This window comes from Nerophis lumbriciformis, linkage group LG12 (genome assembly GCF_033978685.3).
Source record: "Nerophis lumbriciformis linkage group LG12, RoL_Nlum_v2.1, whole genome shotgun sequence".
NCBI classification, from domain to species: Eukaryota; Metazoa; Chordata; class Actinopteri; order Syngnathiformes; family Syngnathidae; genus Nerophis; species Nerophis lumbriciformis.
The window spans coordinates 40,652,011-40,679,511 of NC_084559.2; the positions used below are offsets into that span (position 1 = coordinate 40,652,011).

Sequence of the window (27,501 nt, forward strand, 5' to 3'; positions counted from 1 at the left end):
AGGAAGAAGAAGGATGGCGACGGAGGTAAGGAAAAAACTCCCTTCAATGGAATAAACCTCCAAAAGAACCTCTTCAGCCAGTGACATTAGCTTACATGTTAGCTAGCATCTTTTGAAGACTTTTAACATTTGAACACATTAAGGGGCGTCTTCAAACCAAACAAAAACATAAAATAATCTGTGATTAATCACGATTAATTATGAATTAACTACAAACAAAATGTGATTACTCGAGTCGCAATTATATATTTTGATCATTTGACAGTTGTAATATTTTTAGAGAAAATTTGCCACAACAAAACAAAATAACAGTGATTCTCAAACTGTGGTGTACGCGGGCTCCATCTAGTGGCACGCTAAATAGTTATTAGAAAATTCAAACACGCTGTTACTGTATACTACTGTATTTTAATGTTGTCATTATGGTGGTACTTAATGAATACTTAGGCCTACTACACTACTGTATTTTAATGTTGTCATTATGGTGGTACTTAATGAATACTTAGGTCTACTACGCTATTGTATTTGAATGTTGTCATTATAGTGGTACTTAATGAATACTTACTACATTACTGTATGTTAATGTTGGTCATTATGGTGGTACTTAATGAATACTTAGGCCTACTACACTACTGTATTTTAATGTTGTCATTATGGTGGTACTTAATAAATACTTGGGCCTACAACACTACTGTATTTTAATGTTGTCATTATGGTGGTACGTAATGAATACTTAGGTCTACTACACTACTGTATTTGAATGTTGTCATTGTGGTGGTACTTGGAGAGCCAAGTGTTTTCTGAGATGGTATTTGGTTAAAAAAAAGAAGTTTGGGAATCACTGATGGAGAGTAATAAAATATAGACAAATGAAATGTGAGTTTACCAAACAAAATATTGGAATTTAGATTTTCTTCACAGTTCACACAATTGCCTGGTCTCTTGTTGCTAGGCAGAGTTCACAGAGCTCAATGAAAATAAACCAATGAAAAAATAGTCATATTTCAGAAGCTGTTAAATGGCAAACAAGGGGTTAATAGTGCATCAATACCCTTTTACCAATACACTGAATTGTTGCTCTGTATTACATATTAAAACAAGTGACCGTTTTTAAATGGACTGTTTGCAACTTTTAACTTTTAACTTAGCATTAGTGGTTGAAAGAAGATAAATATATTTGTGAAAAATGTCTATATTTTTCCACAATGACTAATTATATTGAATTAAAGTTGGCCAGAGATAACTGAAATCTTTGATTTACAAAGCCCTCTGTTTGCAAACTTTTCAATTTACGAACCTTTTTAGATTGATTTAGATTGGACCAAATATGCGAAACATGTCTCTGTGTACAAACACTTCCTTCGTTCATTTTGTGTCCGGCTGGCAGCCATTTTGTGCTTGCTCATATCGAAGAGATTGAGGAAGCAGGATTTGTACCACAGCAAGTTTTCAATTGTGATGAGAACTGACTTTTTTGGAAATATATGCCAAAGCGGACTTATTTCACAGCGGAGGAGAAGACATTGTCTCCCTCCAGCCCCCCTTTGTCTCCCTCTGTCTCCTGTTTTCTCTCCTTTCTCACGTGAGGATCTTTTCCCGATAATGTACTGTAAGTGGATTTTACTTGTTAAAATGTTCATTATTGTAACAATATGGTTGTTAAAGTTAAGGATCTTTGTGATTTCTGATTGTTTGTGAGAGCACCAAAAGGACTTCTCTGAGTGTGCGCATGCTGGCAGGGTAGTGCACATAGGACAGCAACCTGTTGTTATTATTTATTATTACTTGTTGTTAAATGGTAATTGGTTGTTAAATATATATTGTATACATTGTCAAAGTTAAGGATTTTTGATATTTCTGATAGTTTGTGAGGGCACCAAAGGGACTTCTCTGTGTGTGCGCATGCTGTCAGGGGAGCGCATACAGGACAGTTCAAACTGTCGTTATTATTTATTGTTACTCATTGTTAAATGGTTAATTGGTTGTTAAATATATATTCTATACATCAGGGGTCCCCAAATTTTTTGACTCGAGGGCCACATTTGGTTAAAAAAATGTGGCCGGGGGCCAGGCTGTATAAATATACTGTATATATGTGTATATACATTTCTCGCACACTAATTGACTGAAAGAGTGCGCACTGGTCGCGCGCTCGCCCGACACTGTGGCGCGAGCGCGATGATGCCACATTATTGATGGGAAATTTTATTTTTAGACAGTATGATTTGCCTGAGCGGCTAGGAGACGCCGAGAGTAACAAGCGGTATAAAATGGATTAGAAAGGACAGATTTAAAAAATATTAATAAAAAAATAAAAAATACAAAAATGTTTAGTTTTTAGTTTGGGCACCCTTGGTATACATTGTCAAAAGTTAAGGATTTTTGATATTTCTGATAGTTTGTGAGGGCACCAAAGGGACTTCTGTGTGCACATGTTTGCAGAACAGTGCATAAAGCACAGTTCAGCTTGTTGTTGTTGTTTTACCTTGTTAATAAAGAGATCATTTATTCATCACTCCCTTGTTATGTTTGTTTGATATACAGTACTGTATAACACGTTATATTGTGTTCAAAGTGTACAAACCTTCAATGAAATAGGAATATTTCTCGAGGCTTGAACCCATTATTCATATTTACATCGTTTCTCATGAAGAAATTTGCTTCAATATACAAACTTTCCAATGTACGAACCCTGTTCAAGAACTAACTAATTTTTTTTAAATGTATGCATCACTACAGCAAGTGAGTGTGCCACACACTCATCACTAGTAAATAGATGTAGGTTGGTAGATACCATCAAACCATTGACTGCAGGCATGCGGGTCAGAGTCAAACCCAGAGACATGTTGACGTTGATGTTTCTCACATCTGGAATACTGACTGAATCTGTGGAAATATCAGCAGATAAAAGACAAGAAAGTGAATATTAATTGAAGCTCCTTTCATTTGGATGCATATTTACCATTAAAAAAAAGTGTTGTAAGATAAGGGGCATGTTTAGCACTGTGAGGTCAGAGGTTGGCAAGAAGGTAGAAAGCCACACCCACCTTGAAGGTTGAGCTTGTCACAGCTGGTTCTGGACCCTGACACAGGACACTTGTACAAATCTCCTTTACGGTTTCCAGTGAAACCGCTCCAAGGAGCACCGACCAGGAGCCTGCAGACAGAAATATACTTTTCATGCATATCACCAAGGCGCCCCGTACACGCGCTCTGAGAGGTGGTGTGAAGATTCATGAACGACAGGCGCTTCCTATGAAACTTGACCACAAACACATTCACAGTGCAAACTTCCCGTGTTGTAGTCACTGAGCGTCATATTGTGACTGATGGAAAATAAACTTAAACGTGTTGAAGCACTGCTCTTATTTTTGGACTAGACAGAATAGGGGTGGAATTCCAATTCCAATTCCTGGGTTGACGATTCGATTCAGAGTAAGTTCTCGGTTCAACACGATTACCGATTCAAACCGATTCTTGTTTCTGTATCAGAAAATAAAAGAATGTTTAAACAAAAAATAAAAGTTTATTATCTTTTAATTATGTTCAATTAGTTATTTTGGCCAAAAGAAAAGTGATTACTGAACAATGTATTTGTCATGAGTTGGTTTCAGTCAGGGCTAAAATTGGAGGCCCCCTCAGCCCTTAGAAAAGTGTGTCACACATTGTGTGAAATGATTTTCATACTTTTTTTGTTCAAATTTTAATTTAAGTTGATGCATGTTTTGTACTTAAATTCATGGAAAACAAATTGGTTAAAAGAAAAATTTAAATGTGGAAAATAACAAATTGGACATAGATTTGCCAACCTTGCTGAAACAACTCCACCCGGGAATCGAACCCAGCACTAATGTATCACAGGACAAGCAGTAAAGCTTAGAGGAGTTTGTTAAAGTACGACCCCTGTTTTTTGCCTAAAAATGGCTGACGGGAACAGAAATTGGCGACTTCCTGTTTATTTTCAAAAGGGGGCTAATATTTTTTCATCTTTAGGGGGCGCTATTGAGTCATTTTAAAAACGTTGTATTTGGGCCCACTATAATATTGTTATTTTCGCAGGATCTGTTGCGCCTGCAAAAATTGGTGATTTCAGTTAAAGGCCTCATGAATGCGATTGAAGTGCGAGGATAATAATGAACAAAGCAATTTCAATGGGGCCTTGGCAGCATTTGCTCCTCTGGATCAATATCAATATCAATATCAATATCGGCCAATACTCAAGAGTCCAATATTTGTATGGTATCGGAACTGACACCCCTAAAGCGTACACAATCACGGATGCATGTCTGCAAGGCTAACTATTTGTCATGTATTGTTGTTGTTTGCACTTATTTATTATGCGATTATTCACTTAGTCATTTTATTACCTTAAATTCCGGACTATAGGCCGCTACTTTCTTTTCCTACGCTTTGAAACCTGCAGCTTATGAAATGGTGCGGCTAATTTATGGGTTTTTCTTTACTAACGTCCATAATGTTTTGTGTTCAATAGTTTTCATTAAACACAAGCAGAAACACTGAAATGGTGTGTTATTGTTTGTGTTATGGCGCCATCTTTTGGATGAGGTCGCTCACTGCAGGTGTTGTGGGTTGAAAATGTACTTCCTGTTTTAATGCCTTAAACCGGAAGTAAAACCATCCATAGCATTTGGACTCGAAAGGATTCTTTATTCATCACTCCAAGCAACCTTTCTAAGTTTCACAATATAACTAAAACAATTTTTATTTACTAAACCGTCCCATGTGTGATGCCTGTCAGTGTTTTCATGCATATTTGTACGTGCTATCGTAATGTAAGCGTCGTTAGCATGAGCTCATATGCTAACATGTCTACGAGTGTCTGTGTTAGTATTATTGACTTACAATTACATTATTTTTGTATTGTTTCAGTTTTACAAATTCTTCAGTAAATTCACCAAAACGTTAGCGTCTGTTTAGCTGATTGGAGATTTAGCTTCCGCAGCTGTTGGGTCCATGACGATGACTTCTGTTTTGTTTAATCAGCCATTTTACTGCCGTGTTACAGGCACCGTTTAGAAAAAAGTAAGGTATGTAAATAAACATTTACAGAATATTACAGTGTAAATAACTCGTTCCACAACGTACGTATCTGCGGCTTACAGTCCGGTGCGGCTAATATATGAAAAAAATGTGTTTTCTTGTCAAATTTGGTGGGTGCGGCTTATATACCGGTGCGCTCTATAGTCCGGAAAATATGGTATTTACATTTAGGCTGTTTGTGATTTACACTTAAAATCACTGTTTTGGGCCCATGGCTTATTGGCACATTTTAACTTTGGCTCTAGGAGGCAAAACAATTGTGTGTACAGGGGGGCGGGCCTGGTTTTAGTCCAAAACAGGCATTACTACAGAGCCCCTAAAGGGACATGGGGAAAAACATTTTTTTATAATTTTTTATTTATTTTTTTCAGACATATATCTCGTGCGCACAAGAAACTATCTGGAGAAAGTTTTAATTAAAAAAAATAATAATATTAAATAAATATATATAAAAACAATTTTTTTTTTTTTAAATAAAAAGTTTCTTGTGCGCACGAGAAAATATCATGCGCAAAAAGTTATTTAATAAGAAGCCAAAAGTGCAAAAACAGTAATGTTCGTGTTGGAGGAGTTGTGAATGTAGGAAATATGAAATCCGTGCTGCAGTCGCTGCTGGGCCACAACATTAGGTACACGTGCAGACTGCAGCACGGATTTCATATTTTATTCATTCACAACTCCTCCAACACGAACATTATTGTTTTTGCACTTTTGGATTCTTACTAAATAACTTTTTTAAATAGATTCAATCTTGCACGTGGAAACTTTAAGTGTGGGCTTCAGTTGATATAACACTCCCGTCAGGGGGTGCATTATCCGGCACAACACCGGCACATGATTAGAAAGGATGAAAAGCGGCCGTGACGACAGCTCGTAGAGGACGATAAAAGCAGTGCCTGTAAGGCACGCCCCCAAGACTGTGGAATACGAGATATAATGGCTGATGAACACCTTTGTTCGATAAAGAAAGTTGCCTCAGCTCAAAGCCTGAGCCCCGACATTAATGAGCTAGCATCCAAGAAAAGATGCCAGGTATCTGGCGTGGGCACATCAGATTAGATCAGTGTGTTGCAAACTGAGCAGTTTAAAGTCCAGAATGGTTGGTTTATTCATTATTTTTTTTTTAAATTTAATAGCCTGTGGAAAAAGTTAATGTTGATATTTACCTCAGAAGGCTGCAAATAGAAAAGAGGCATTACATTTTTATTTAAATTGTATTTGATATGCCATTGATATTTTTAAATTATTATTATTTGAAACTCGATTTTGCATGTCACTATAAAGTTATATAAGCCTTGCTTGTTCAATATTCAATGCGAAACTTGTTTGGGTCCCTATTAAAAAGGTTAATTTGTTCAACCTTGGCCCGCGGCTTTGTTCAGTTTTAAATTTTGGCCCACTCTGTATTTGAGTTTGACACCCCTGCTTTAGGGGCTCCGTACATTACTATATGATAATATCATTATTATAATTACATTCATGTTTGAGTCAAATTGTTTAAAAGTGTTTTCACACAAATAAAAAGGTATGAAATGGGGTTGAGCCTCCAAATAAATTCTGATTTGGGCCCCAATTTATCCAGGTGCGTATTTTGGTTTACTGCAAAAAAAAACATGGCATCAGTGGAGTAAACATTCCGCGTCAGCTCACACTTAGTCAAAGCAAACAAGACACTCCTCCAGACGATGAATCAGAGTCTGAACCTACAAGCGCTGGACTGTGGCCTAGCCAGATCCAACCCAAAGATGGCGTAACAGCAGGAAGTGTTAATGATTCTCACCACTTGCCCTCATGGTTGGTGGCCTGATGGACCGTGTAGCCAAACTCCTCCACAGGTGAGCCGCTGAAGATCTTAGCACCTGCTGTGCCCACGTTGAAGGAGTCTGACAGGCGGATTCCGCCAGCTGGAGGAGGACGAGACGAACATGTATCATACTGTAAGATGATTCCATTTTTAACCATACCTCGATAGAAGAGGATATCATCATGTCTACCAGTAACTAGTTACAGTTACTAGTTATTTTATTTCAAAAGTAACTCAGTTACTAACTGAGTTACTTACACCAAAAAGTAATGCGTTACTGTGAAAAGTAGTTATTTAGTTACTTTTTATTTTTTATTTTTTTTATTTTTTAAAAGCTCCCATTAATGCCCTTTTAGCCTTCATTTCAGTACTGTTATTGCACTGGAGAATAATACAATCTGTTGATCAACTTGACATGCATTTGCATCACTGAACTCTGCTAAGCAATGTGGTCTACATACAACACATGAAGACAAAGATATGTTTCAAAGGGCCAATTTATTTCAGGCCAGAACAAATTGACAAAACTATTTTAAATAGCTGCAACATAACATACATAAGTAACAAACAGCATAATAACAACATAGCTGTAAACCTGACTTCACATAAGGAAGGCACACGTGACATACACAAAGCCTAACCAGGCAGATTTGAAATGTTGTTTTGGGCAGTAGACGAGATCTTTGATCCAAGACACAACTTACATTTAACTAAAATTACCTTTTCTTTGTGCTCGACAAAAAAAAGAAGAGAGAATATCTCCATGTTAAGACACTCGAGTCGAGTGTCGAGAGCTGCGGCTCCATTGTTAGTAAACACAGACATGCCCGCCCCCTCCCCTCCGCTCCCCTCCCCTCTCCTCCCCACACCCGTGTGGGTGTCCACACCTACACTCAGACACACACAGAGCGCGCCTCCGGCTTGAGACACAAGAACATTCAGAAGGACGACACTGCAGCGCTCCAATAAAACACAGAAATATTCAGTTTCTAGCCGATACTACATAAAAAAATACGTAAAATAACGCAGTAACGAATCATGTAGTAACGGTAACTGAGTTACTGAATATAACAAATAACGCGTTAGATTACTAGTTACCGCCGAAACTAACGACGTTACAGTAGCGCGTTACAAAGCAACAAGTTAGTCCCAACATTGATGTCTACACATATTCCCATAGGAAATGTAAATATGTACAACAATATAATTCTAAAACATTTCAATGATGTTATATTTAATGATGAAGTGTGATATTAAGAAGCAGGGGCAAGAAAAAAAATGCTATATAATGGGGATAAAACGATATCAATGTATATATATCGCGATAGACAAGTAATCGATATCAATAAAAAAAAGCATTCGATAAAACGTTTGATAATTTTTTGATTCTTCTTTGTCGGGAGAAAGTGGAAGTAGTAAATAAAGCAAGGTTGGTTGCATGAACAAAGACACTCGCTCTCTGGTAACGCAGGAAGTGATCATTAATCAGTGGGAGGGACACGCTAACTGCCAATCAGGTAACAGTATCAACTATCAGTTTGGTTGCGCCATCATGTTGTCTGGTGGTTGATTCTTTGCATGGAGTGAGAAGAGAAAGTAAAAATGAAAAAAATGTGGATAAAACAGGAAAAGTCACCTCGACAGTATGGCACTTTTTTTTTTTTTTTTTACGTAGTCATAGCAATGTGGTCTGCAAATGATGCAAGACCAGTTATATCACACCACCTTAGCTGCGCTCACCTTTTAGAGCACAGCTGTAACTTCCTGGCACTAAACCTGCAGAAAATAGTTCTTCTCAGGTTTCTTTATGTTTACATTTTCACACTTTGCACTATTTTGTTACACTTTATTAAACATTTCTTACATATTTCACATTTCTGCACCTTCATTTTAAGAAGTTATTCTTAAATGTTCAATGTGATTTTAGAATTGTGTTTACATTGATTGAGTGTTTTCCGTTGTTGTGTTGACATTTCCTTTCCTTTCTGCCTTGATAGTTGAGGGCATTATAATCAGAGGAAGGTTACATTGGAAAAAAAATGTTTACATGTAATATTTTTTTCTCCTGGTCCTTATTTTCCATAGGTCACCAAAAAATTTCAATAATTATCAACGGAAATAAAACACTTGTACCGTGATACAGTTTTCAGCCATGAATAGTAGCGTCTAGCAATTGATTTTTTTGGGTCAGTTAACATCAAACTGTAGCGCTCCCCAGAGCAAGCGCACACACAAAGTCCCTCTTCATACAGTTGTACCTAACACAACGTTGAACCTGACAAATAACATCAGGGTGGTTATAATAACAAGTAAACAAAGTTCCTCTACAGATTATTATTCCCATCCTGTCATGAAAAAGAAGCTGTTGTAGCGTGCATACTCACACTACATCGCCATGACAACACACATTCACGTGACAAGAGAAGCTTGGATTGATAATAGAGATGGCATTTATGGCTCTTTGAAGGGAGTCGGATCTCGAGGAGCCGTTCCTTTCAAAGAGCCGTTCAAAAGACCGGCTCATTATTATAGTTTTCAACTCTTTTTTTTCCAATCACGAAATAAATCACTAGTATCAGTTGTAAGTAAGGCTGCAGCTAACGATTATTTTTCTATCACTTAATCTATAGATTGTTTCTTCGATTAATCGGTTAATCTATAGATTTTTTTTTTTTTATTAATCTATTGATTATTTTTCCTTTTACCGATTTTTTTTTTAATTTAAATTGATGATGAAAAAATAAATGTAGGCCAGTTTTTTCAAAAGGCATGGCTTTTATTTACAAAAAAAAAAGTATGGCCACTCAGTCAACATTGACAACAACATGACAAAATATTCTGTAACAATGTAAACATTTAAAACTTTTAACATTTAACAAAATTAAACGTAGCTTATTTGCTTTTTAATGTGCAAATATAAAATAAACATACAGTGCAAATCTTAATATTCTGCAATAGTATAAGCATTTCAAAAGTAAAAGTATTGCTTATTTTGCTTTAAAATGTGCAAAAATAAAGATAAATATCCAATACAAAAAAGTGCGAATTTTCTTGAATTGGCGCCGGGTATATAGTATTCGCATGGCTCAAATTACTGCCGGGTCAAACTCATTTCGCAAAATAATTAGCATATGTCTAGAACTTCCGCCAGGTCAAACTCGTCACATCATGAGTGACACTTCACCTGTCATCATTTTCAAAATGGAGGAGGCTGATATCAATAATTTGAAATTGCATAAAGGGAAGAAGATTAAGAGCTATTCAGTAGGATTTAAGGTCCAAGCTATTGAATATGCTAAAAGGAACAGTAAGCAGCTATGTTTTATTAATATACCGTAGCTGCGTGTGTCAAATATGAGTCATTAAATGACTCCCGCCTCCTGGTGGTAGAGGGCGCTAGTGAACCTTCTTGCGACTACCGGTACTGCAGAAGACCGGTGCTGCAGAAGAAGACAACAAGCCACAAGAGCATACTTGCCAACCCTCCCGGATTTTCCGGGAGTCTCCTGAAATTCAGCGCCTCTCCCGAAAACCTCCCGGGACAAATTTTCTCCCGAAATTCAGGCGGACCTGGAGGCCACGCCCCCTCCAGGTCTGCATGGAGCAATGTTGTTGTAATATATTGAGTTGGAGGAAATAAACAGGCGAGGGGATGAAGTACATCTCTTTACTGTAGACTTCAGAACAGACTCACACACTTGACGTCAGGTGCGCAACACCACGTAAATCGTTGGCCAACCAAAAAGTAACCCCAGTACGCTATAGCCAACATTCACCAGGAGATGGCAACAGACAAACATAGATCACTCTATTACATTCCTCCCCTTTTAGAATTGTAGAAATTACTCAAAAGAAATAAACAACCCAACCAAAAAATGCAGCAGCTCATTTAAAAAACTGTACTCAAGCTACATTCTTTTTTTTTTTTAGTACTGAACTCTTAACCCTCATTTGTAAACAATAACATGCTTATTATACAAACAGTATTTGTACATCTTTAACACAGATTTTTATACTGTCTTCAGAGATTCAGTTTTTTTGGTGGTACTCGAAACCTTTCTGGGTACCTGCGGATCACTGGTGGGGTTTTTGTTGTGGGTGATCTGGGTTCTGATGATGGCAACTCAGCAGCCCTTGAATCTGGTTCAATGATGGGACTAGTTTGTGTCTGACTCACTGATGGTCCTGGTGATGGAACTGAAACAGCACTGTTCAGTTGTACTGATGGCACATTTTCTGTAATAACTGTTGGAGACTAGATAACTGGCAGTCTCTCCATGTTTTCTCGCCATGGTAACATGTGATCCACATGCACTGTGCGCTGTCTCTGTCCCTCTTGATAGATACATAGATTGATATATATATATATATATATATATATATATATATATATATACATATATATATACAGTATATATATATACATATATATATATATATATATATATATATATATATATATATATATATATATATATATATATATATATATATATATATATATATATATATATATATGTATATATATATATATATATATATATATGAAATACTTGACTTGGTGAATTCTAGCTGTAAATATACTCCTCCCCTCTTAGCCACGCCCCCAACCACGGAACACACATTAAGGGGAGTTCATGACAAGTTTTACTGCACATAACCTTTACCAAACAACACACAAGTTTTTTTGTCAACATATAAATAGATGATGTTTTTTACTGTAGGCAGAGAAAATGAATAACATTAAAGTGGTGGGCCAAAGAAAAAGCTAACTAAATAAATACACAGAGTGGGGTGTGGGGACCCCGAGAGTAGTTGTACGGTGTCCCCAGCTAAATGAAAGATAGTTACTCAGTGGCCTATTGGTTAGAGTGTCCGCCCTGGCATCGGTAGGTTGTGAGTTCAAACCTGAGACCCATTACCTCCCTGCTTGGCACTCAGCATCAAGGGTTGGAATTGGGGGCACGGCCACCGCTGCTGCCCACTGCTCCCCTCACCTCCCAGGGGGTGATCAAGGGTGATGGGTCAAATGCAGAGAATAATTTCGCCACACCTAGTGTATGTGTGACAATCATTGATACTTTAACTTTTTTTTTTTTTTAATAGTATTATTTGTACAGTTACATGAACATTGATATTATACATGTGGGTAGGGATGTCCCGATCCGATATTTGGATCGGATCGGCTGCCGATATTTGCCAAAAATTGCGTATCGGCAAGGCATGGGAAAATGCCGATCCAGATCCAGTTTAAAAGAAACCGCCGGTCCGTGTTTTCCAACGCACTGATTTAAATAATACATTCCACTTTTCTGCTGCTCCGTTCCGCATTTTCCAGCACACCTTCAACACATCCACACGTCTGTGGAGTCTCACACCGTTGCTTTTAGCTGCTGGCATTACACAACAGGCTCTTCTCACTCTTTCCTGTGTCTCCCTCTCACAGACAGCAAGTCCACCTTCTTACACACGTCACATACTGTCACGTCACACATCACATACTGTCACGTCATACGTCATATACGTATACGTCCTCCCCGAGCAGAGAGGTAGCAGCATGGCTAACGTTAGCTGTGATGCTAGCGCAGCCGTGCGAGCAACGCTCCCTCTAAGGTGCTCGTCTGTGCAATTGCGAACTGTTTAAGCGTCCTCTGCGCATAGCAAATCTGTGCCACGCACAAAATAAAATAAAAAAATAAGCGCATAACAATTTTCGACACACGGACACGACAGAGAAAACAGTTTTCGTCATCATTGTTCAAATATTGTCACGTCTGTCGAGACGCTTATCTCCATTCGGTGCCACACGTCCACACCATCAAAATGCCGAGGCAAAAATTTCCACATCAACACCGTATGAAAAAATTAGTGATTTTTTTAGTTGTGATTTCCTTCTCTGCATGAAAGTTTAAAAGTAGCATATATTAATGCAGTATGAAGAAGAATGTTGTAATGTAGACATGCAAGCCTTGAAAGAAAATTTTGAAAATCAAGACTACATTTCCTGCAAATGGGTGCATTTCTACCCTATATTTTAACTTTAGATTTATTCTCATATCAAACTCTTTTGGCTGTCTTTTTGACACTTACATCCGGCGCCCCCCTCCACACCCTGGATTATAAATAATGTAAATAATTCAATGTGATTATCTTGTGTGATGACTGTATTATGATGATAGTATATATCTGATAGTATATGTCTGTATCATGAATCAATTTAAGTGGACCCCGACTTAAACAAGTTGAAAAACTTATTCGGGTGTTACCATTTAGTGGTCAATTGTACGGAATATGTACTTCACTGTGCAACCTACTAATAAAAGTCTCAATCAATCAATCAAAACACATAGAATCATCATACTGCTGTGATTATATGCATCAAGTGTTCATTCAAGGCTAACGCAAAATATTGAGATATATATTGTGTATCGCAATATGGCCTTAAAATATTGCAATATTAAAAAAAGGCCATAATCGCCCAGCCGTAGTTCAATGATGCCATTTCTGTTTGTCATGTATAATTTTGTCTATTTTGTGTTTATCCTTGAATAAACAGGTCAGTTTCTTGTTACCAACCATTGTGTATTATTCAAACTCCTTTAATTCAGCTGGGTAGTTGTTATCAAGAGTACTAAAACCCTTTTCAACATGATTCTGACAACTAAGTAGGCTAAATAACTTTAAACTTTAATACATGCTCGGATAGGCCAGTATCGGTATCGGTCAGTATCGGTATCGGATCGGAAATGCGAAAACAATATCGATATCGGATCGGAAGTGCAAAAACCTGGATCGGGACATCCCTACATGTGGGCCACAGATAGAAATGTCGCTAAATGGGGGTTTGTAGCTTAATGCATATCATCCTGGGGGTCATATACTGTATATGTATATGTATATGTACATACATATCAGGGTTTCCCGCAGCGCTTTGTTGTTAACAACACAGAGCCACCGCCTAAACTAAAGTCTTTTTTTTTTTTGTCCTGTAGTTGATGTAGATGCCCATATCGGCTGTTCAGATTTACTTTAGAAAAGAGAAGTGTAGGATACTTCTCTTGTTGCCTTATTTGTATTTGACTTTATTAAATGTATTAATATTATCATTTGGTGCTAAACTAAAGTCTTAACAAGCTGCTACGCTTCGTACTGCCTCTGCCTATGTCAGTACGTCTCTGCAGCATTGTCCCACCCACAGAACCATCTGATTGGTTACACGCAGAGCGGTAACAGCCAATCAGCAGTGCGTATTCAGAGCGCATGTAACAGCCAATCAGCAGTGCGTATTCAGAGCGCATGTAACAGCCAATCAGCAGTGCGTATTCAGAGCGGTAACAGCCAATCAGCAGTGAGTATTCAGAGCGCATGGAGTCAGTGCTCACGGCAGAGGCAGGCAGAGAGGAGAGACGGTGCGGGTTAGCAGAAAGGTGTTTAGCAGGTGAGCATAATGCAGCGGACTCTTCCCAAATTATAATAAACACCTCCCAGTCAACTACTAGTAACATCACTATGAGCCCGTTGACGTTCGAGAAATATAAGCGGCACTTCAGCTCGCTCGCAGTCCTTTAGGTGAAGGCTAATTAGGTTTTAGTGTAACGTTTGCTCATTTTGCGGTGTGTGTGTGCGTGCGTGCATGCATGTGTGTTACGGACAGCAAAGCCCTGAAAGACAAGCATTATTGACCTACAGTTAACAACTAAGTTATTTCACTTTACCTTTTTCTGTGTTGAAGCAGCAAAAAAGGGCATTATGTTACCGGTAAATGAAGAGTTTCTGTCTCTGATAGTTGATATAAAAATGTAACTGCATCATAAAGCCTACATGAACTCCATAGTGTTCAGGGATGAATAGTCTCTCCTATTGCTATTGTACTATTTTTTTTCAGCTATAGTTAAAAGTTAAAGTACCAATGATTGTCACACACACACAAAGTGTGCCAAAATTATTCTCTGCATTTGACCCATCACCTGGGAGGTGAGGGGAGCAGTGAGCAGCAGCGGTGGCCACGCCCGGGAATCATTTTTGGTGATTTAACCCCCAATTCCAACCCTTGATGCTACATTAATCATTAGTAATGTAGCAGCCTAGTTTTGAACGGCAGGGTCCCTGCTATCATATGATGATAAAAATATAATATTTACATAATAAAAATCAACTACAGGCTTCCCAAATGCTGTAATAAATCAAGCATGATGAGTTGAGCATATGTCAACATGTGGCCCCACTTTTAACTCTTTTTTCAAACGCTTATTGCAAACGTTTATTTACAGTAAGTCATTCATTTGACTTAGTCATTATTTTGACTTAGTAAATATTGACTTACTAAGACAAAATAATGACACACTTAGTATCTCAGGTAACTAGGAGTGATTTGTGTTTTATTTTTACTTTACGGAAAATATATTGAGATATGTATCGTATATTGCCATTCAGCATACGGAGCGGAAAACACAACCAAAAATTGTAGGCTTCTTCACGCGACGAAGCTGGCCTACTTCACCACAGTCTGTAGTCTATTGCCACCCCAGGCAGCGATGAGATGGAGACGTGATGGTGGCGACCGGCCATATTACACTGTTCCTTACACCCACCCAGCCCCTTCCCCGCGTCCGTCCGCCTGTCCCGGGCGACGCTCCCTTCCACCTGGAGAGACACCACCTTAACTAACACATTTTCTGGGAATATATATATATATATATAAATATATATATATATATATATATATATATATATATATATATATATATATATAAATATATATATATATATATATATATATATATATATATATATATATATATATATATATATATATATATATATATAAATATATATATAGGCCTCGAATTTTACCTTTTTAAGGTTATGACAAGTGTTTCCTTAAAGGAGAGCTCATATTTTAGGGCACCAAGGCAAACATTATTTTCTTTCGAGGCAGGGGCTCCAAAGCATATATATATATATATATATATATATATATATATATATATATATTTTTTTTTTTTTTAAATAAATATATATATATATATATATATATATATATATATACATATATATATATATATATATATATATATATATATATATACATATATATATATACAAACTGTTTCTTTAATTCATTATTAATATCAACTTGTCAGCTTTTTGTCATTACATGATGCCTGTATCTCTATGTTTACATTTTGATAGAGGGAGGATTTTTTTTATTTTATTTTTTATTTTTCAAGTTATGTACATTTATATGTACATATAGCTGCTGTATCGGGACAGATCCACTAAGAGTTTGAGCAGAAATATGTCTTATAGGAATTAACTAAACACAGTAAAACATTAACACAATGCTGTGTCACATGAATGGTTTTTGAATTAATACCTTTGTGACATGAAAAAAAATACAATGTAATGTAAAAAAAAATCTTGCGTTTACTTTTTGATATCAATATAAAACTCAAAGCAGTTTGGTTAATGAAGATCAAGTCTAATAAACAAGCTTTGTTCTTCTCCAACGCCTCGTTGTAGTTCAGTGCAACAGTTTGGCCAACAAAAATAAAGAGTGACACCTCTCACATCTAATACACAATCTTCACAGTCTGTGTTCAATTCGATGAGATGACAAAACATTTTAGCTAGTATTGATGTTATTTGAACACTGATACAGCTAGCAGTTAAATAAAGGACGAGTGAACATCCCAGTAAACAAAGTAGAGCATTTATAAACAAGGTGTGACAACGTTCACGACACATCGCCTGCTGCATGTTTCCTCATCTCATTAACTCTCAACAGCATCCATCAGCTGCTGTGACTCGGAAAATTAAATTAAATTAAATAAAAGCAACATCAAATAGTTTTCTCCTTCGCTGTATACTTTTAGTGTGGGGACAAGTATCTCCAATATTGTCCACACCTGTCTCCATCTAAAAACAGCAGTGCACTCTTAAACGCACAGCGGGAGGCGAGGGAAAATGACGTTTAACCAAACTCTTGGCTCCGTTTACTCCGAGGGGAAATTTCCAGAGCAAAGTCTGTGTAGCCAAATGACGCTAGTGCGCATGCGCCTGACTTTGCGTTGCCTAAAATGCATTAATAAATGACGGTTTTTCGGTAATTAAAAAATTAGACTGGAATTTTATCGCAAATTATCATTTTACAGTTTACCGTTACATCCCTAGTCCATTAACAAGTAAAAAGTCAAGGGTGGTCACCGCGTGTTGTTGCTGCAAATGTTGGTACCATTTTTTGGGCTTACTGCAAATGACAGGGCGGTCGCGGCTTTTGTCACAGTTGCCGTGGTTAAATCACCACAACGGATCAATACAGGGTCCGCATCACTACAGACGTTGCACCGATCCGCCTATCAAAGGAACAAAAACAAAAGTGTGTCAAAGGAAATGGCTCTTAAAAACATCACTTCCATCATCTTGTGGAATACAATCTGAGTTTATTCTCTCCTATATTAGTAGTGTTTGAGAGCAGAACTAAACATAAGAAAAGGATAAGAGATCGCATTAGTTTGTGTTCTTTTGTGGTTCCTATGCCTAAATATAACTACGTAGGCCTGCTTGTGCAAATAAACTAACATCATGTAAAGTCCTAGTATTAAATATTCACCATTTTTTTTTGTTAATTTTCATAACATAAACTAAAAGTTTAGTTTTTTGTTGTGCAGGAAAGCCAATTTTTTGTATGCAACCAAAAAAAAATGTGTCACAGCAAAGTCCGCCTCTTTAGTAATGAGCCCGCCTTCATTCACATCTGAAACACTTTTACCCGACTTACGCTGGCGGGGGGGCCACAGGCTGGGTGGAAGAATACGAATGAGACAAATGTGCGTAACTTCAAGTGTGTAAAATAACCGCTGAGGTGCAAACTGCTGAATAGGGCCCCTACAGCGTCCATTGGGATTTCCTTAGGACAGCCAATAGCTACCTTCCTTACTGAGAAGTTGGCAACACTGGCAGTTGGCACGGTAGGTTCTAACAATATTTTTGTTTTATGTAAGGGCCTCTATTGGCCCCCAAATACGCCCCTGCTATCAATATGTGATGCTCAGTGCGCCTTAATTATTGCTGTTACACCCACCCTAGAAAGAAGAAAACATTTTGTGACCCCCCGCCCCCGCGACTATAAACAGTATCATTTGTTCATAAAATTGATATAAGTACACCTCTGCATAACATTGTTGTGACAACCTGGTCGCATGGTGATGCGGGGCTTGTTCTCCCAGGAATGCAGACGGGCGTCAGACACAGCGTGCAGGTAGGAAAAATGATTTATTAAGAATTAAATCAAAAGGGAACAAACAAAAACGTGCTCATAGCACTTAAGGCAAAAAACTAAATTGCCTAGCGTGGGAGCTAGCAAGTAACAAGAGCAGGAAACAAAAGTCGTCATCTGTTGTACGAAAACAAACTAGGAAGCAAGATAGACTGACAGGGAAGGCAGGCCTAAATAATAATGTCAGTGATGACAAACAGGTGCGCGTCGGGAACACATGCGGCAGGTGAAAACAATAAGCAGCCATGGCAACAAACTCAGGTGTATAAACGTAAACAAAAATATGATCCGGGCAGCGGATCATAACAGTACCCCCCCCCCCCCCCCCTTAAGGGACAGATTCCAGATGTCCCCTGGAAAAACTAAAACCCACCAACTATAAGAAAGTTCAAGAGTCAAGGGAGGGTGGAGGGAGGATTTGGCGGAGGGTCGCCAGGCCACGTGTCCCCGAATCCACCGGGGACGAGTCAGGTGGCGGCGGCGACTGAAACGCCGCTGACGCAGGCGAGGCGGGCGACCACGGAACGGCCACATTCGTGGCCGCCGAGAAGGTGGGCGTGAGTGGCGCCAAAAGTTCAGCAGCCGGAGAGTTATACGACAACGTCATGGGTGTCGCTGCTGTTTGTCCATTCACTGACCTCTGAGAGAGCTGCTTGCGCAGCCGGACCACTCAAAGTCGCTGAAACGACAATGATGGCGAGGAAGGTGGCGGCGCCCTGGGAAGGCCCACCGGAGACGAGGAGAAAGCAGACGTCGCCGTGGGAGCAGGAGGAGTCGACGTCGCCGTGGGAGCACAAGGAGTCGACGTCGCTGTGGGAGGAGTCGACGTCGCCGTGGGCGGAGCAGACGGCTCGTCTGCCGGCGTGGGCGGAGCAGGCGGCTCGTCTGCCGGCGTGGGCGGAGCAGGCGGCTCGTCTGCCGGCGTGGGTGGAGCAGGCGGCTCGTCTGCCGGCGTGGGCGGAGTCTGAGGCGCAGGCATCCGGGCTGTCGTCGTTGCCGTGGAAGCAGGTGCTGGTGCGGGAACCAGCCTTGGAGCAGGTGCTGGTGCGGAAACCAGCCTTGGAACAGGTGCTGGTGCGGGAACAAGACTTGGAGCAGGTGCTGGTGCGGAAACCAGACTTGGAGCAGGTGCTGGTGCGGAAACCAGACTTGGAGCAGGTACTGGTGAAGAAACCAGCCTTGGAGCAGGTGCTGGTGCGGAAACCAGCCTTGGAGCAGGTGCTGGTGTGGAAACCAGCCTTGGAACAGGTGCTGGTGCGGGAACAAGACTTGGAGCAGGTGCTGGTGCGGAAACCAGACTTGGAGCAGGTGCTGGTGCGGAAACCAGACTTGGAGCAGGTACTGGTGCGGAAACCAGACTTGGAGCAGGTGCTGGTGCGGAAACCAGACTTGGAGCAGATGCTGGTGCGAGAACCAGACTTGGAGCAGGTGCTGGTGCGAGAACCAGACTTGGAGCAGGTGCTGGTGCGAGAACCAGACTTGGAGCAGGTGCTGGTGTGAGAACCAGACTTGGAGCAGGTGCTGGTGTGAGAACCAGACTTGGAGCAGGTGCTGGTGTGAGAACCAGACTTGGAGCAGGTGCTGGGCGTGACTTTGGCGGAGGTGTCCTGGCCGGGGGTTGAGGCTTAGCACGCCGAAGGATTGGCGGTGGCGGCCGGGCCGGTGGTTGTGGCTTAGCAGGCTGAAAAACCGGTGGTGGCGGCCGGGCAGGAGGTTGCGGCTTAGCATGCCGAAAAACCGGTGGTGGCGGCCGTGCAGGGCATTGCGGCTTAGCATGCCGGAAGACTGGTGGTGGTGGCCGGGCAGGAGGTTGCGGCTTAGCACGCCAAAGGACTGGTGGCGGTGGCCTGGATGGAGGTTGCGGCTTAGCACGCCGAAAAACTGGTGGCGGTGGCCGGGCCGGGGGTTGCGGCTTGGCTAAACGCAGTTGTGCCACCCCATTAGCACAGCTCCCAGCACTAGCCCCCCCCTCAAGACGCGGATACCAGACGCGCTCGTTGCTGTTTGGAACCGTCTTCAGGGGTGGGTGGAGGGAGGTCAGGAGAAGGGCAGAATCCTCCCCTTTAAATTGTCCACATTGTCTATTCATCTCCCCAATATGGGACTGTAGGGACGACCAGGAGGGAGAAAACAGAGGAGTGGGCGGAGCTTGAGCCATAGGGGGTGGGGCCAAAGTAATTGGGGGCGGAGCTTAAAAATCAGAAGGTGACTGGGACTGACTAGACTTATATTTAACAAAAATGTCCTGATAGTGTTTTACTGTTGAATTAAAGTCATTTGGAGGCGGCTGACAGAAAGAGTTGACTGAATGTAAAAAAATGTCTTTGTCTATGACGTCATCACCAGTGGACGGGATGACGTCATCCACGCGGGTCTCCAGCTGACTGACAGCCCAATCGGTGAACTGCTTGGCAAAATGAGAGATGGGATTACCAAACATCGGCGGAGGGGAATCCTGGGCTGCTTGGCTGTGTTCCGGAGGGAGAAATTGCGGGAGTGGCGCGTCTCTGTCGCGAGCCGAAGCCGTCTTGTGCGACTTCCGCCTTCGCTGACGCATGCGAGCGGGCTGAGAGCGGACCTCCCCGGGCCAGATGGAGTTGATCGGGACCAAAACACCTCCAGGTCCCCAAATCATCTCGTCATCTGGATTACAGCGGAGCGTCTCTGCCTCCATCGCTCGGAGGACCATCCACACACCTTCTTCATCCACCTCCGTCATGCCTGTAGCGAGAGAACTTCTTCTTGCTTGCTTCCTACTGTGACGACCTGGTCGCTTGGTGACGGGTGGCTCGTTCTCCCAGGAATGCAGACGGGCGTCAAACACAGCGTGCAGGTAGGAAAAATGATTTATTAAGAATTAAATCAAAAGGGAACAAACAAAAACGTGCTCATAGCACTTAAGGCAAAAAACTAAATGGGCTAGCGTGGGAGCTAGCAAGTAACAAGAGCAGGAAACAAAAGTCGTCATCTGTTGTACGAAAACAAACTAGGAAGCAAGACAGACTGACAGGGAAGGCAGGCTTAAATAATAATGTCAGTGATAACAAACAGGTGCGCGTCGGGAACACACGCGGCAGGTGAAAACAATAAGCAGCCATGGCAACAAACTCAGGTGTATAAACAGGCACTCAAGGAGTCCAAAACTAACAAAAAACACAAGTGCCTCGAAAACATAAACAAAAATATGATCCGGGCAGCGGATCATAACAATTGTATCCTTGAAACATTAAAGGGGAATTTCACGTTTTTATTTTTTTATTTTGCCTGTCATTCACAATCATTACGAGAGACAAGAACACACCTTTTTTTTTAGGATTCCAAAGATAAAAAACGCTTGCAAGATGTGGATAATAGGAGTCACCGTTGTAGCCTACAAAGCCCTCTAAAACAACCAACCCCATCAACGTTTTATATACACACTGCAAGTATGTGTATATATAATGTAGTAACAGACACCTTCATAACAATATGTAATATGCACAATATACACACTGCAAGTATAAATATAATGTAGTAATAGACACCTTCATAACAATATGTAATATGTACAATATACACACTGCAAGTATGTATATAATGTAATAACATACAACTTCATAACAATATGTAATATGTACAATATACACACTGCAAGAATATATATATATAATGTAGTAACAGACACCTTCATAACAATATGTAATATGTACAATATACACACTGCAAGAATATATATATATAATGTAGTAACAGACACCTTCATAACAATATGTAATATGTACAATATACACACTGCAAGTATATATATAATGTAGTAACAGACACATTAATAACAATATGTAATACGTACAATATACACATTGCAAGTATACATATAATGTAGTAACAGACACATTAATAACAATATGTAACATGTTCAGTATTAACCGTATTTTGATCATTTTAACATTACCGGAACTTCTTTCCTGGGTGCATTGATTTCAGTGCTCATAACAACGCACTTACTACTTCCGGAAGCAAAAGTGTGTTCCTTCTTCCATGTTCTAATCATGGCAGACTTGGTAATAGATGACAAATGCGCCCATTTTTGGACATATGAGAATTCACAACCTTATCTTTTGGAAGCAGACGGAAGCCGAGACGGTGTAAATGTGGAACTTGCCAGCATGCCGACAGAAATGGAGTGCTTCTGCTGCACTGAGGGTCACACAATGTTTTTATCGATGAAAAGGCTTTACAGATCTGCCGAGAAGGACAACTGCATTGCAACTAAAGACAAAGTTTGCGTTTGCGCTAACAAACCCTGCAGTGGGACAAACTTTTTTCCACCTACTCAAAATCAACAGGAAATGTCCCCGGCCAGCTGGACCAAACAGATGGAGTGCTCCACCATGGAGTGATTCAATATAATATCGATCAGGAAACACGCAGCACATCATGTGTGTTATTACAACTACAGTACATATGTTGTGTACTAGCTGAGTACAAACAAAACATGAAAATATACTTTACAGATACTGTAATGTTTATGTTTTTCACTCAATACAGATTGGTGTCATATCGTTGTACATTACAAACTCCTCTTGCTAATGCCGTCGCAAGGCGATGTGTTACTACGCTAGAAAAAGAGTTCCTCAGTTTTCTCTCTTACAATAACAATGTCGCTACAGCTTGGTTGTTATACAGGTTACTGAACGTAAATTAAGTACTGTTGGCGGTTTTTGAATGCATTTTTAAAGTGATTTAGATGCACAAATGGATTGTTCCCATTAACTGCATTGCTAGCTACCTAGAACGAGCCGATTATTACTAATTAGAATGCAAAAAAAATGTGTTCTTGTCTATCATAGGACTGTGAACGATTGGCAAAATTCCCCCCCAAAAAGTGAAGCTCTCCTTTAAGGTAAACGAAATAAAGAAATAAATATAAATCAACTTATAACGAATAATTGTATTTATACTGTTTTAGTCTGTAATAGGGTTGTACGGTATACCGGTATTAGTATAGTACCGCGATACTAATGAATCATATTCGGTACTATACCGCCTCTGAAAAGTACCGTTCCCTCACACCCCCGCGCCCCGTCGTCATCACGTCATGTCATTGCTGGTTTAAGAGTAGACGATCATGTTCGGTAGCGCACACACACGGACTACTTACAAACAGACACAGTGTGTAGACAGAAAAGAGAGAATGGCCGCATTTTGACTTAAAAACTAAAGATAAAGGTGAAGTTACAACACTGAAATGCCCACCGGAAGAGGTGCTTTAAGACATGGCTAGCTAGTAGAGATGCGCGGATAGGCAATTTATCTCATCCGCAACCGCGTCAGAAAGTCGTCATCCATCCGCCATCCACCCGATGTAACGTTTGATCAGAACTGCATCCGCCCGCCATCCGCCCGTTGTTATATATCTAATATTAATTAAAAAAAAAAAAAAAGGGTGAAAACTACGCGAATTGCACCTTGTGCAGACAAAATTTTTCGATCGGACACGGAGGAATTAGCGATGTAAAAGACCACGTTGGGACAAAAAAACACAAGTCTAATGCCGTTGCTAGCGATACAAGTGGAAAACTTTCAACGTTTTTCGTCGCCCAAACAGATTCTTTGGATGTGATAAATGCCAAAGTTTTATTTACGGAGGCAATAATTGAGCATGGACTTCCAATCGCACTGGCTGATCACATGGGACAGTTAATAATGTAATGCAACCTTTAAAAATCATTACGCGGTGATCGCGATCCCAAAAATAAACTTTTCTTGCATGATAATGTCCAGAAAAATTTGCTTTATATTACTATAGAGTCCTTTTAACGAATGAGTTTGATGGTTTATCACAAACCTTAAATGAAATTCCATGGCCACCGTCCTGCTCTCTATATCAACCAGGGTGAGCCCCACCCCTTTCGTGAGCGCACTGCGCGTGGAGTGACCCCTGTTACGCGCCCCCGGCAACAGGGGTGGCAAGCAGGTAAGCTGCGCGGGCGGAGCGCGCGGAGTGACCCATGTTATGAGCCCCCGGCCACGGGGGTGGCGGGCAGGTAAGCTGCTTACCTGCTGCGCGTGACGCCGGCCGCGGCGAAAGCGGACGAGGCGGGGTGTCGGTGCGGTGGGCGCGGTAGTGACCCTGGACGTGCGTCGGGCCCTTCTCGCGGATCGCCTCAGCTACGGCTCCCGGTGGGGCCCTCTCGGGGGAAGGGGCCTCGGTCCCGGACCCCGGCGAGGCGTCCCTTCTCCGCTCCGTAAAAGTGTCCATCTCTTTTCTTTTTTTTTCTTCTGTTGTGGCATATGCAGCAGGTGCCTGCTCGTTTTTCGTATGTGGGTAACAACATTTAACTATGTATATATATTTCCCAATTGGTTTAACTGCCACCCGCAAAAAAAAAAAAAAAAAAAAAAAATCTAATTAATCCGCCCGACCCGACCCGCGAACGGATAAAATCTTATTTTTTTTAATTTCATCCGCCCGATCCGCGGATAATCCGCGGACTCCGCGGTTGTGTCCGCAAACCGCGCATCTCTACTAGCTAGCTAGCAGCTAACATCTATCCGCAGTCTGCAGTGTTGTAGTTACTTCTAAATCACTAATCCTTGTCTCCATGGCAACAAATAAAGTATGTTTCTTACAAGTTCATTATCACTGGAGGACGAGGAATAGCTAAAGATGCTTCACTACGCACCATTAGCTTACCGGCGTTAAAATGTAAACAAACGTCATTGGTGGATCTACACCTAACATCCACTGTAATGATACCAAGTACAGGAGCGTATCTAGTGGATACTACTATGATTACATCGATATTTTTTGGCATCACAACATCTTCTTTCGGTTTTTTTTTAATTCATATTATGTTTATAAACTCAGGAAATATGTCCCTGGACACATGAGGGATTTGAATATGACCAATGTATCGACTTGGTATCGGATTGATACCCACATTTTTGGCATCATCCAAAACTAATGTAAAGCATCCAAGCAACAGAAGAATAAGTGATTATAACATTTTAACAGAAGTGTAGATAGAACATGTTAAAACAGAAAATAACCACATATTAACAGTATATGAACAAGTAGATTATTTATTCATTTTCTACCACTTGTCCTTAATAATGTTGACAAAATAATAGAATGATAAATGACATACTGCATACGTCAGCAGACTCATTAACCTTTGTTTGCTTACTTACAAATAAAAGACAGGTTGTCTAGTATGTTCACTATTTTATTTAAGGACAAAATTGCAAAAAGAAACATATGTTTAATGTACCCTAAGATTTTTTGTTAAAATAAAGCCAATAATGCCATTTTTTGTGGTCCCCTTTATTTAGAAAAGTATCGAAAAGCACCAAAAACTATCGAAATAATTTTTGTACCGGTACCAAAATATTGGTATCGGGACAATACTAAGTTTGCTTGAAATGAAAAAAAGATATACAAATCCTGATTTAAAATGTAAAATGAAATAAACTCAATAAATAATATTAAATCCAAATTAATCAGCAACATTAACTCAGGAGCACAACACTCTCAAACCTACAATACAAAAAATTACATTTGTGCCTATTAAAAAACAAAAAAAGTTAAATGAGGAAGTCATGATTAATGGCTACGATGAGCACGTTTTGTAGGGCACAGCTTTTCCAAGCGAGGTTTGAAGCATGATACTGATAAAGCATGTTGGCATCAAACATGTTTGAGAAGGACTGAGCCAAGCACAAGTGCCTGTGATGTCAGTCGGACTAAAGTCCAACAAAAGGGCTGAATGAAGAAGAGCCATGCATTGAAGTTAGAAGAAGGAAAAGTCTTCAGGGGGTTAAGATGTTCCCATTATTCAACTCTTCCCTCTGGACATGAAATGTGACTGCACAAGTGTCGATGCACACAAGTCCATGCAGGCACACACACGCTCTTTTGGAATGTGACTTCTCTTGCACAACCACGCCCGTTTAGCAACTTATACACTCATGGATGTACATTGCACTTATATCTTCTACGCTGGAAATTAGTTTGTGTGGATTGCCAACTAATCACACCATCAGCTGCAGCCCACACAGAGATCACCACACTGTATTGCATGTCCATATACTTACTCATGACCACCAGAGCAAAGAGTAAGTTCCTGCAGACGTTCTTCATGGTCACTTGTATTCCATTTGACTTCTTCCTTGTGGGCATGCGGCTTTTAATCAGTCAGGGCTGGTGACGCACCGGACGCACTTTTTCTGTGTCAGGACCGACCTTTCTTCCTCTTGTGTGTGCGTGTTTGTGTGTGTGCGTGGGGGGGGCAACTTTGACTCAGGTATGTGCTTGTGTGTGAGATGTCTGACTGGGGGAAATTACAGTAAGGAAGTTAGTAAAGAATTATGGAGGGTCAAATGGGACAAAATTAAATAAATAATCTTGAAATAATTACTAAAATGTGTCATTTATTAATTGTAATCGGAATCAGGTACATAAATGTGTTATTGAACGGGAGTTACAATTTATTGTTTGATCATTTAATTAATTATTTATTTGATTATTTTAAGAGTTAATTATTTCACAATTTAAATGATTATTTCACAATTTAATTACATTTTTATTTCATAAACCTGTGTGCTTTGGAGGGTCAAATGGGACAAAATTAAATAAATCATTTTGAAGTAATTACTAAAATGTGTCATTAATTATTTGTAATCAGAATCAGGTACATACATGTGTTATTGAATGGGAATTACATTGAATTGTTTGTTCCATCCATCCATTTTCTACCGCTTGTCCCTTTTGGGGTCGTGGTGGGTGCTGGAGCCTTTCTCAGCTGCATTCGGGCGGTAGGCAGGATACACCCTGGACAAGTCGTTACCTCATCGCAGGGCCAACACAGATAGACAGACAACATTCACACTCACATTCACACACTAGGGCCAATTTAGTGTTGCCAATCAACCTATCCGCAGGTACATTATTAATTTGATTATTTTAAGAGTTAATTATTTCACGGTTTATATGATCATTTCACAATTTAATTAATGTTTTATTTCATAAACCTGTGTGCTATGGAGGGTCAAATGGGACAAAATTTAATAATTAACACATCTTTAAATAATGACTTTATTGTGTCATTAATTAATTACATTTGGAATTAAATACATAAATGTTTTTTTAAATGAGCCATTAATGTATTTAATGTAAAAGTGCATTCAACTCTATAATCATTTACCATATTTTTCGGACTATAAGTCGCAGTTTTTTTCATAGTTTGGCCGGTGGTGCGACTTATACTCAGGAGCGACTTATGTGTGAAATTATTAACACATTACCGTAAAATATCAAATAATATTATTTAGCTCATTCACGTAAGAGACTAGACGTATAAGATTTCATGGGATTTAG

General features: G+C 39.9%; 1 protein-coding gene across 1 annotated transcript in view; it reads right to left on the minus strand.

The window, feature by feature from the left end:
* Window positions 1–26,366, minus strand: part of itga2.2 (integrin, alpha 2 (CD49B, alpha 2 subunit of VLA-2 receptor), tandem duplicate 2) — a 99,203-nt gene extending 72,837 nt beyond the window's left edge. The window contains exons 1-4 of the mRNA XM_061986580.1: window positions 26,220–26,366; window positions 6,842–6,965; window positions 3,048–3,157; window positions 2,795–2,886 (exon numbers count right to left, since the gene is read on the minus strand). Of these exons, the coding sequence (XP_061842564.1) occupies window positions 2,795–2,886; window positions 3,048–3,157; window positions 6,842–6,965; window positions 26,220–26,304 (411 nt within the window). The 5' untranslated portion in view covers window positions 26,305–26,366. The remainder of the gene's footprint in view (window positions 1–2,794; window positions 2,887–3,047; window positions 3,158–6,841; window positions 6,966–26,219) is intronic.
* Window positions 26,367–27,501: the final 1,135 nt, after the last annotated feature.